At 44.1% G+C, this 12,150-nt stretch overlaps 1 protein-coding gene across 6 annotated transcripts in view; it reads right to left on the bottom strand.

The window, feature by feature from the left end:
- Nucleotides 1–12,150, bottom strand: part of ATP7B (ATPase copper transporting beta) — a 64,726-nt gene that overhangs the window by 31,897 nt on the left and 20,679 nt on the right. For all 6 annotated transcript variants that reach the window (XM_041731380.1, XM_041731378.1, XM_041731381.1 and 3 more), the window contains one exon: nt 1,364–2,588. In XM_041731380.1, coding sequence (XP_041587314.1) covers nt 1,364–2,543 — 1,180 coding nt within the window. In that variant the 5' untranslated portion in view covers nt 2,544–2,588. The remainder of the gene's footprint in view (nt 1–1,363; nt 2,589–12,150) is intronic.

The following is a 12,150-nucleotide window of genomic DNA, read 5'->3' on the forward strand; positions in this document are numbered from 1 at the left end:
GCCCTGAGCACCGACGAGGGTCCCCGCCCACACGTCCCCACTAGTGCTGGGTGGCCATGGGCCACAGCACCCTGGTTCCACCCCCCCCACCGCTCCCTGGGATCTGAGCCGCCCACACAGCTGTCCTCCACATCCGATGCCCCTCGTCACCTCCAGGCTCTCTGCACACTGCACGCCCTCTGTACCCATCATCTCCTCCACCTCCTCCATCCCTCCTGGGCTACGTGTGTCCTGCCCCCTCCCAGCCCCCCCCCCTTGACTTCCAGGCTGCCCGGGTGGTGCTCTGGGGAAGTCTCCTCCTCCAGACACCCTTCCTTCCTCACCAGCACCTTCAGGGCCCTCCCTCTGCCCTTCCCGGGTCACACCCCCTTTCTGTCCTCTGTCCCTCCCATGGCTACCACCCGAAACTGCACTTCCAGCCCCCCTTCCCCAGAATTGAGCTCCAGACCCAGCTGCCCAGCACCTGTGGCCGCAGGCCCTCCCTCTCTTCCACAGCCGCCCCATCACCCCCTCGTCTGGACCAAGTTCCTGAAGGTCGTTCCAATGCCTCTCTTGCTCCCCAGCCACAGGCATCCCTCCCCCACCTCCATCCCCGCTGCACTGCTCAGGTGTCAACTCACCTGTGCTGCCTCTGGAGAGACGCTTCCTCACATTTAGAGGCCGAGCTGAGCTCAACAGGCTGGCCCACGCGGAGCGGCCACCCGCTGACCCACCCGCTGACCCACCCGCTGACCGGCCTGCCTCGTCACCCTCCCAGGTCCTCACCCCTGGGCTGCTCTCAGCCACCCCAGCCCACTGAGCGGCCTCCCGGCCTCCCCATCCCTGTCCCCTGCCCTCACAGGCTCACGCGGGACGTGTCCTGCTCACGGGCCCCGGCACAGGGCAGAGACGCACGCCTCTCCCCATGGCTGTCAAGGAGGCCAAGGAAATCATCATGGAATCCCCATTAATTCCCACTTTCAACAGAATGGGCTCCAGGTGGTGAGACTAAGGTTCTATTTTTCTGGTTTTGTTCGGCAGAGAAATCTGAGAATGTGATGACGGTTCCTCTGGAGAGAGAAGATCCTGACAGTCCCACAGGGCTCTTTTTTAAAAAGAACACAGAATCGAGAGCTCTCTTCAGTTAAAAAAAACAACAACAAGAAAGAATTTAGCAATGTAGTCCCAGCCCCATGAGAGGCAAAATCTACATGCCAGAAAGTTCTCTTTCTCCCACCCGGACACATTCAACACACAGGGAAACGCTGCGGAACTTGGCCAACCCGACAGGCGAGCAGCTGGGATGGCTCCCCCGTGCCACCCTGCAGGCTCTCTGCCATAAGGCCCAAGGAGAAAGGAGAAGACCCGGGGTGCCACTACATACCAGAGAGGACTGAAGTCTCAAATCCCATCTCCTCGACGGCAGCTCGGAGTTCTTCTGGGCCAATTATAGAGGGATCATAGAGCACCACTGCGGTCCCTTCAGCCAGAGAGACAGATATTTGCTGCACCCCTTCCCTCTGGGAGATCAGGCCTTCGATGGACTGGACGCAGGATGCACAGGTCATGCCCGCAATGGTGAGCATCACAGTATCGCACCTGCCCGGTGCCGGGGTTCTCGGGGCGGGGGCGGCACATGCAGAAAACCTGTTACCTGTCTCACTTCCTGCTGCTGCTGCAGGAAGAGAAACTTTAAAGTTCCCTGGTGGGAGAGCTTCAATGGCCCTCTGCAGGGCCCCTGCGGTGACACAAGAAGGGTCGTACTGTACTTGGGCTGTTCTGTTCTCCAAGGACACTTGTACATTCTGAACCCCGGGGAGTTGGCCTATATTCTCTTCAATGTTCAGGACACAAGACTGACAGTGCATTCCGTCGACTCTCAGCTGCAGGGTAACCACATGGCTCCCTTGATGGCCCAAGGTCTCAGAGTTATTGAGATTCTGGTTATCAGAAGTCAAAGGCATCTTTGGGTTGGTCCTCTGTAACCGCCCAATATCAATGGGTCCCAGGCTTACGGGTGCCACTCTGTTCTTGATGACAGCTTCAAACCCCATGTCGTTTACATGGTCCCTGAGGTCCTGGGGTTGAATAAGATAAGGCTGGTAAGTGATGACTGCCTCCTGGGTGCTGAGGGAGACCCGGACTCTTGCTACCCCTTGCAGCTTTCCGAGCTTGCCTTCGATGGAGCTGACACAGGACTGGCAGGTCATGCCCTCTACCCGAAGTCTGACCACAGCCTCGAGGCCAGGCGAGGACCTCGAGGGCCAGGAGGCAGCCTTTCCTTCTGCAACGCTGGCCTCGAAGCCCATGTCCTCAATGTGACGGCAAACCTGCGGCAGGCTCAGAATGGACGGCATGTACTTCACAGTCGCATTGCCTTGTTCCAGGGAAACCTTAATGCTCACGATGCCTTTCAAACTGGAGATCCTGCCCTCAATGGACCTTACACACGACTGGCAGGTCATACCCAGAATGCTGATGGTGCTGGTGGCTGTCTGAGGAGGGCACACACTGTCCAGACCACCTTCGTAGCCAACATTGTCAAAGGCGAAGCTCTGCTTCATCACTGGTTCCCAGGCACGAGTGGGCAAAGACAGTTTAGACAGGATCTAAAAGGAAAAGAAATGCCATTTTTTTAATCCTTGAAACTAAATATTTGCTTAAATATCCCAGCTGGTCTGGCACTGAGAAAATGGACAACAATGCCACTGTGTCAAAAGGTCCTGAGAGTTTATGGTCAGAAAATGCAGGGAAAGAAAGCTATAAACATGTTATTGGCCAAATGAAGTGGTTCTGATGGGTTTCTTTCGGCTTGAACAGTCTGCAGCTGTGAACCCAGATGTCAACTGCCCACCTTGGCAAGACGTGTTTCCTAACCTAGACAATGTGGAGGTCTCTCTAGGGAAGGAAGAGAGCGTGATGCAGGCTCACGCACACAGAACGAGCACAACAGCACCTCTGCTGCGACCTGCAATCTCCCTGCAGAACTTGGTGCTCTGAGCTTGAACTCTGGGGATCCTGCTGCAGTGCACGTATGGAGGACGGCAAGCACCTGGATTCTGTCTCTCCAGGGGTGCTATCCGTCTCATTCTCTTAGCAGGGGTTAAATTTAACAACCACTGGGCACGTGTTCCAAATGCAGACCTCCGGGCCCTGTGGAGTCAGACCATATGCCTGTGATAAAAGGTCTGGAAGTGTGTTTGGTGAGCCAGGGGAAACGAGCACAGAGTGGCTGAAACCAAGAGGGGCAGGAGCGGGAAAGCCTGAGGAACCTCCGAGGCCTGCCTCCATTGAGTGTCACTGCCCGCACCCCCCACCCTCCGCCCCCAGAAGTCCGAGACAGGACTTCCAGAAATTAAATGGATGCATTTTCTTAATGTACCAGAGTACAAGCATGATTTCCTGATTTCTGTCTTCCCATCATCATGTGGCTTCAGCCATTCTATGAACAAAACCCAATCTTCCTTTCACAGGGTCCCAGCCTCCCCACACTCCTGAGTACATATAGTTTTTATACTGGTACTATTACATGCTCTGAAATTCCGGAACAGGCCTTTCTATACAGCACATGATCAAAAAGCATGTCATCGTCTGTGCTTTCACAATCCTTACATCTCCACATGAATCTGTTACGTGGATTGATCTGTATCCCAGGGTATAAAACAACATCAGCTTTTGAGCAGCTCAGCAAAATGAAAGTTAAAATGATTTTTAAAACTAACTATAAATGTTCATTTATACATCTGCAAAGGAAATCCTAAACATGCCTGGGATTAATAATTATAAAGAATTGTGTTTTTTTTTAAAGATTTTATTTATTCATGAGACACACACACACACAGAGAGAGAGAGAGAGAGAGAGAGAGAGAGAGAGGCAGAGACACAGGCAGAGGGAGCAGCAGGCTCCATGCAGGGAGCCCGACCTGGGATTCGATCCCCGGTCTCCAGGATCAGGCCCTGGGCTGAAGGCGGCGCTAAACCGCTGGGTCACTGGGGCTGCCCTAAAGAATTGTTTTAAACAATATTCACTATGGTATTTCCTAAAATAGTAGAGAAAAATGGAAATAATTAAGTAATTCATGGGATAGCAACTCAAAAAAGATTTACTGCATTAAATAAGTATACTGAAACTACCTGTGGCATAAATATGGAAATGCAGTATCTGATAAGGATGACACAGCACAAGAGTATTAAAGGACAATTGGGAGAAACGGAATTTGGAACCTATATATCAAGAGATATTTCAGAGAGCTCAGAGATGAAGATGTAAAAAGCAAAAGAGTAATAGTACTACAAGAAAACACAGGAAAATACCCATTATAATCTCAGGCAGGGGAAAATCTAAATATGAAAAAAGAAACAGAAAATTAAAAATATTCAAAAGCTACAGAAGACTGATAAATCTAACCACAATTAGAGAAAACATTGCTATGACCAAAGAAAAAGATAAATGAGAAATGGTGGGGGAGAAAGATTTTACTTTGTATTAAGAGCTCATTTCCTTAAAATATAAAGAGCTCCTTCTAGGAAGAAAAAGGCCAACAATCAAACATAAAAAAAGGCAGTCCATCAAAAAGGAAATGCAAATGCCTTTTCAACAGACGCAGAAACAACAGAAAGGCAGGAATGTGACATTCCAACAGCCCTGAAGTACTGGCTGGCACTGTCAGCCCATTCCCTAGAGGGGGTGGGGGTGTAACCTCTCAGGAGGGCAACCTGGCAATGCACATTAAAATGACAGATCCAACTATTCTTTGACCCAGCAACTCCATCTCTAAGAATTTACTCAATAAATATATTTGTATATGTATAAAAGCAAGCATGCAGCAAGGGTATTAAATACTGCAAAGAACTGGAAACATAAATGTCCCTCAATAAGAGGCTGATTAATTCAATTACTACACAGCTATACAAAGAACAAATATCCAGCTCTTTAAAAAGGAATGAGGTAACTCTATATATACTGAAATAGATTATCAAATATATCAGCCAGTGAAAAAAAGCAGGACACAGAATACAGGGTGAATGCAGTGTTTCAGTTTTCTGTTGCTGCATGCAAACCAAATCTAGTGGCTCAGAAGACCGCTCACAGAGTTTCAATTTGGACACCGCTCAGTAGGGAAAGCTGGTCTCTGCCATGGCACAATGGGGCTGGAGGAGCCACTTCCACGAAGATGGCTTGTGCGTCACATGGCTGGCAAATTGATGCTGGCTACTGACTGGAAGCCGTGGGCAGGGACCTCAGTTCTCTTCCATGAAGCCTCTCCACGTGGCTAGGTCAGGTACCTCACCGGGGTACCCGGTGTACCGGGGTACCTCGGGTAGCTGGTTTCTGGGTTCTGAGAGGCAGTGTCCCAATAGTGAGCATTCCCAGAGAACAAGTCCCAATGCATTAGCACTTACCAAGCCTCTGTGTGCATCACACTTGCTAACTCACCTTTAGCCAAAGCCAGTCACATGGCCAAGACCAGCCAATCCAGGAGGGAATTATTTAAGGGCTTAAATACGAGGAGGCAGAGTCTATTAGGAAGGCCACCAAAGTCGGTCTATCATAGCATGCTAGCACTATTTGTAAGAAAAAGAATATTATCCACGTAGCTGATTGCATATGCACGGACTATCTCTCAGAAAATAGGTAAGAAACCGGTATGGAGAAAAAAAAAAAAAAAAGAAACTGGTATGGAGATTGAGGAGTATTTGGAGCTGAGGCACAGGAGTAGGAAGAGTTACTTTTTAGTGTCTGACCTATTGGATAATGTACATGCATGACCAAATGCTAAAAAATAATCAGTTTAAAAATTAAAATAACAAGTATAAAGGAAATCTAGAACAGCGACTTGATTGTAACTGGTATTAAATACTTGTTTAATTGAAAAAGATGAAAGAAAAACTAAGATATTCGAGAATGCTCACTTTAATATAGGATCTTAATAAGCAGAACTGCCTCCTTAAAACCAGACACAACCCCCAATCACCAAGTCTGTTGGCAAAACAAATCCTTAATGATTTACTATCCAACTTATTTTGCTTGGTCCTAGGTGGGTCTAGCTAAAACTCACCAAACTCCAAGCCACAATGCTAGCTCTTAATCCCGGGATTAAGGATTCTATGCTCCTGCCAAAAAGGTTTGCAGAAGCATTGGAAGCTATTTGTTTGTAGCAAACAATACTCAGAGGTCCCCCTTCTAGACAGGCAGGTTTCTAAAAGACAAGTAGTTACGAAAGATAAAGCTTTGCATGCAACACAACTTCATGAAACACCAGAATCTCTGTTGGTTTATTTGCAATCTCATAACAGTTGCTGGATATGTGAATAGTCTTTAAGTATATACACAAGGTGTGTGTGTTCCATTCTTCAATTAAGAGGATCTTTGGGGGAAAAAACTCTAATTAGTTCAAACAAACCAACAGGTTGAGGTTTAAGGGCTCATCAAGCAATCATGGATATTTGAGAGGGGGTCCAGAGAAGAACTGTATCCAGGGAAAATCTTAGGGAACCCCAGTGTTGCCTAATTCTCACAAAATTGTGTACTTCTTGAGGACAGATGTCTGGGACTTCTTTGGCAAGCCAAACAGGTTGGGGAAGAACTTTTGCTAGGTTTTGAATTTTTTCAATTTTTTTTTAATTTTTTAGGTTTTGAATTTTTAACAAACTATTAGTACAGTGGCCATCAGGATTAGAAGGGTCTGGCAACACAGGTAGTGGGAGGAATTCCACAGAGGAGAATCCAAACATGAATTTCAATTCCTTGCTATTGTCTACACACCCAGGCCACATGGCATTTGCTGTGAGTGCCAGGGCTTGTAAAAGAAAAGTCGGATAAAGAAATATAAACAGCTGATTCCCTAAGTAACTACGATTTGTAAATAGGCCAGACTGGTATAAAGGAATTGGAAATGGGGTGCCATGTTTGGATGAAGGGTTTCATAACCAGACTGAAATTGCAAAGCCCAGAAATGACTGCCTTACAGAAAGTGTCTGTGATCACAAATCAAGGAGCAAGTCCTCTATGTGTACAATACAAGGACACACTAGCCACCTTTGAGATCTCTTAGTTACACTTGGATCCTCATCATCCTTAAGGATACCACTGGCTCACTTACCCTCCAGACGTCTTCCACTCTGAAGGGTGTGTAACACCCTTAACTCAGGAGGCAAACCATGCTCCTGCGTTGAGTTACAAATGTGCAACTCTTCCAGCGTTTAACGGCCACCCAACATAACAATATGTGCCTGAACTTTCATGGAATTCAAAATACAGAGAAGTCCTGGCTTTTTCATATGTATGCAGATCCAGTAAGAGCAAACAGTTAATGATTCTCAGTGTTATTTTATGAGGATGGCTTTTATAGCCCTAATGCTCAAGATAATTCTACAAATAGGTATTCTTATCACCATTTTACTGTTGAAAGGGACTCAGACTTATCAAAGGTCACAAATCAATCTGAATAACAGCTAGGATTTAAATCCAGCTCAAAAGTCCAGCGGGCTATTTTTCTAAAACAATATTTAAGGTTACATTTTCCTTTTAGTCATGCTAATTACCGAAAGAGACTACAATGCAGAAAAAGCAAAATGCAAAAAAAAAAAAAAAAAAAAAAGCAAAATGCAGAAAACATGGAAAAAGAGTTACACCTCACCTGCCCTAAGTGAGTGAGCACAGTGAGGGGGCAGAGGAGCCGCCAGGGGCACTGAGCCTGAGCCTAGGTCCCTTAGGAGGTCACCCCTAGCTGTCTCTGGCAGTTTAGAAAAGTACAGCAGAGTATCAGCACTTACTCTGCTTTCTCCAATATTCCTAGCTGCAAATACACTCAAGGCCACACACTTCAAGAGGAGGCAGGACACGAGGAGAGGTGGCAGTGGTTCTGGGACCTTCTACATCTTCCTGGATCCAGAGTATGAATGAGTCATTGCCAGGCCCTGTTCTTATCTGAGAAATCTCTGCATATCAGAGGTTCGCAGGGAGGGAGGGGTGGAAGAGACTGTTGCCTCAAGAAAAGATCTCCCACAAAACACCATAGGCAGATGGGCCTCGGTCTCTAAAACCCCTACTGAGGAAGGATCAAGGTCTCCTTAAACCTGTATGTATCCCATGTATAGGGAGTATTTACTTATGTATATTAATACATCAAATGGAGTATATACATATGTATTAATACATCAAATGATCTCTGGGTGAGACTGTATGTTTTCCACTGAAATTAAAAAAGCAAACAAGTGTCACGTTTTTACCTGAAAACAAATGTGGTTTTTTGGTTTATCTAAGGCGAAGAGTTATCTTGTTAAACCACACAATATAAACAACAATAATATTAATCATTGTGATAAAGAGGACAACAATGATGCCTTGATGGTATACCTGTACATGGCTTTATGCTCTAAAAAACATTTTCACATATTTATTTAAATATCTGTCCTTCAGGCAGCCTGGGTGGCTCAGCAGTTTAGAGCTGCCCTCAGCCCAGGGCCTGATCCTGGAGACCCGAGATCAAGTTCCAGTCAGGCTCCCCGCATGGAGCCTGCTTCTCCCTCTGCCTGTGTCTCTGCCTCTCTCTCTGGGTCTCTCATGAATAAATAAAATCTTAAAAAAAAATATCTGTCCTCCTTACTTGCTGTGAATTCACAGACAGTCTTGGGTATGAATTCTAGTCATGTCTGAGCAAATCAGAGCCTTGGTCTTTTTTAGTTAGGGGTAAAATAGGGTAGTAATGATGCCCATTCTACAGTTTGGCAGGAAGGCCTGAAAGCTGAACGGATTTAAAAAGCTAACATCCGCATCATAAATTCTGAAAATCAATGACTAGGAAGACAAACATTTGGTCTTTGGTCCTCAAAAGTGGCCCAAGAAAGTAGACAGGGAACTTAGTGTTTCCACCATTTAACTGATAGGGAAAACTAACCATTAAAACTAGTGTACATATTCCCCCAAACCCCACTCCAACCCCTTCAAACTGTTTTTTCATGATGATTCACCAAGGTCCAGAAAGAGCTTCCAGCAACTGTTATTTAAATTTTATCTGCTGAAAAAACAAACTAACCAAAACTCTGGCATTAATTCAGACACTGATAAGGGCCAACCATGTGCCTGGGCTGTGTGTGCGACCCCTGGATCTCTGGCCTTCAGGGCCACCCCAGCTCCGGTGCTGACTGTACTTTCTGGAAAATTCTGGGCAAATAAATTGCCTGTTTCCTTCTCTTGACCACAGCAGGGAAAAGTATTAACTCTTACTGAGAAACTGGATGCAGGATATCCATTATTTGTTTGGGAGGAAAAGTGAATAAAGTTAACCAGTCTCAATATATACATACAATGCATGTTGTTTTCTACATATGACAAAATAAAATTTAGGAATGCACAAACCATAAGATCTCTCCAAGAAGCGCTTCACAATTATTACCTCAGAAAACCTGTTCACAATCTCGTTCCAAACAGCCTTACTATTATCCATTTCAGAGAATTTTGTTGCTTTTAACTTAAGTTTATAGCAACAATTATTCCACCAGACATTTACCAAATCAACAGCATTTTTTTTCTGCTTCAGAATCTTTTCTGATAATACTGTATTTCAAACCCCTCCTATCAAAGAAATTTTTACAGGCCTGTCACTACAGAGCAACTGTCAACATCTTCAAATATGTTTTTACATTTGAATGAAACAGTCTAAGTCAGAATCATACGGTCATAATTTCCTTATGTCATTTCCCAGAATTATAAAATCACAATGTAGAGACCTTACATTAAATATGTGCAAGAGTACCACGGGTTGGAAGAAATGTCACACTATTAACTCAGATAATTATATGACAGAAGTCAATGAACTCAGGATTATTTTTGCTAATTATTATTACTGATAAATTCCATATGGCTGTCGAGATTTGGTGAAATAATGCAGCTAGTATTTTATCATAAAATTGTATTCTATAATGGCTAGTGAATTTAAGTTTTTGCTTAGAATCATAGGCATAATCAGCTCAATACAAAACTAAATATATTCCCTTGAAAGACTTAGGTGTAAACACATATTTATAGTGTATACTACCCTATATTGTACAATAGGAACTTGATACTAAAAATAATCCTCAGAAAAAGAAATGCAGATTTTTAAAAAAACTTTAAAAAAAATAATGTATAGTCAAGTAATATTTAATAAAAGGGCCAATAAAAAACAAAAATAGATAAATAAAAGAGCCAATACACAATGGAGGAAAAAAGATAATCTCTTCAACAAATGGCGCTGGAGAAATTGGATATTCACATGTAAAAGAATGAAAATGAACGCATATCTTACACTATTCATGAAAATTAACCCTAATGGATTAAGGACTTATTTTTTTTTAAGATGTTATGTATTTATTCATGAGAGAGAGAGAGAGAGAGGCAGAGACACAGGCAGAGGGAGAAGCAGGCTCCATGCAGGGAGCCTGATGCGGGACTTGATCTGGGTCTCCAGGATCATGTCCTGGGCCGAAGGCAGAGGCTCAACTGCTGAGCCACCCAGGAGTCCCTGGATTAAAGACTTAAATAGAAGACCAGAAACCATATAACTCTAGAAGAAAACAGGGAAAAAGCTCCCTGAGATGGATCCTGGCAATGATTTTTTTGGATATGACAAAGCACAGCAAGAAAAGAAAAAATAAACAAGTGGGACCACATCAAGCTAGTTTCTGCACAGCAAAGAAACCATCAACAAAACGAAAAGACAACACATGGAATGGGAAAAACTATTTGCAAACTACATATCTGATAAGGGGTTAACAACCAAAATACATAAAAATTTCATAAAATTCAATGACAAAATATATGTACATGTGCATTAATTTTTATATATTTATATTTATACACACACACAATTAAAAAATAGGAAGAGGAAAAGAGTAGATATTTCTCCAAAGAAGACATACAAATGGCAACAGGTACATACAAAGGTGCTCAACATCGTTAATTAGCAGAGAAATACAAATCAAAACCACAACGAGATAATACCTCTGGCCTGTTAGAATGGCCATGATCAAAAATTCATACCAAGTACTAAATAGTGTAACTCTCAAGTAGATTCAAAGTTTAATTTATGATAGACTTTCAGTCAATGCCCTGTTGGTATGGAACAAGTACTCAGTTACAAATAACCTTAGCTGGGTTCTTATCATCCTAAACCAGCTACTACAAAGTTTCCCCATTTGAGAATAACTCATTTAAATTCTTTCAAAAGATAACCCTAAAGTGGGACTGCAGTTAAAACTGATGAAATAGATGTGTATATAGATGTAAATATATATCTATCTCATATGTGTGTGGTATATGTCCACAAAATATTAAGTAAAAAAATGTAAGGTATAGAATATTAGGTACCATCTGGTCCTATACTTGTAAATAAATAAATAGATACATGTTCACATATATGGCTGGAGCATATGCTTGCTTACGTTTTCTTCCTAATAACTTTTCTCTATTCCCCTTGCTTCATCTTAAATTTGTTTTGTATAATGAGCACATATTACTTATAATCAGAGCTTTAGAAAAAAATAGTTGCTGGGATCCCTGGGTGGCGCAGCGGTTCGGCGCCTGCCTTTGGCCCAGGGCGCGATCCTGGAGACCCGGGATCGAATCCCACATCGGGCTCCTGGTGCATGGAGCCTGCTTCTCCCTCTGCCTGTGTCTCTGCCTCTCTCTCTCTCTGGGTCTCTCATGAATAAATAAATAAAATCTTTAAAAAAAAAAAAAAGAGAGAGCACTGAACACATCTTGAGTTGGGAATTCTACTGAATATCCCACTTTGGGCAGAAACCGCTCCACTTTGCGTTTCTACAGCACTCTACCAAGTGCTTTCACAATCCCACAGGTCAGGACTTAGGATTCCACTTTGCAGTGGGGAATCTGAGGCTGGAGGAGTCAGACTCTCCTGCCAGGTCCCCCAGCCCAGCAACGGCAGGGCGCAGATCTGCACCAGACCGTCAGGACCACAGCCTCTACCCCAGCACCCATTTGGGTCCTCCTTCCTCAAGGGCCCCCCCGCCAGGTTCAGATTGCTCCTCTACTCATGCCAGTTTAGTACTGGCCATTAAAAATTAAACTATTTCACATTCAAATAGACACAGGCTAGATTTTATAAAGCAGTAGTCTGAACATTTTAAAATAATGTCAGGCATCCTCCCTCCCCTCCTCCAAATTTA

The sequence above is a fragment of the Vulpes lagopus genome, chromosome 16 (assembly GCF_018345385.1).
Source record: "Vulpes lagopus strain Blue_001 chromosome 16, ASM1834538v1, whole genome shotgun sequence".
Classification (NCBI taxonomy): Eukaryota; Metazoa; Chordata; class Mammalia; order Carnivora; family Canidae; genus Vulpes; species Vulpes lagopus.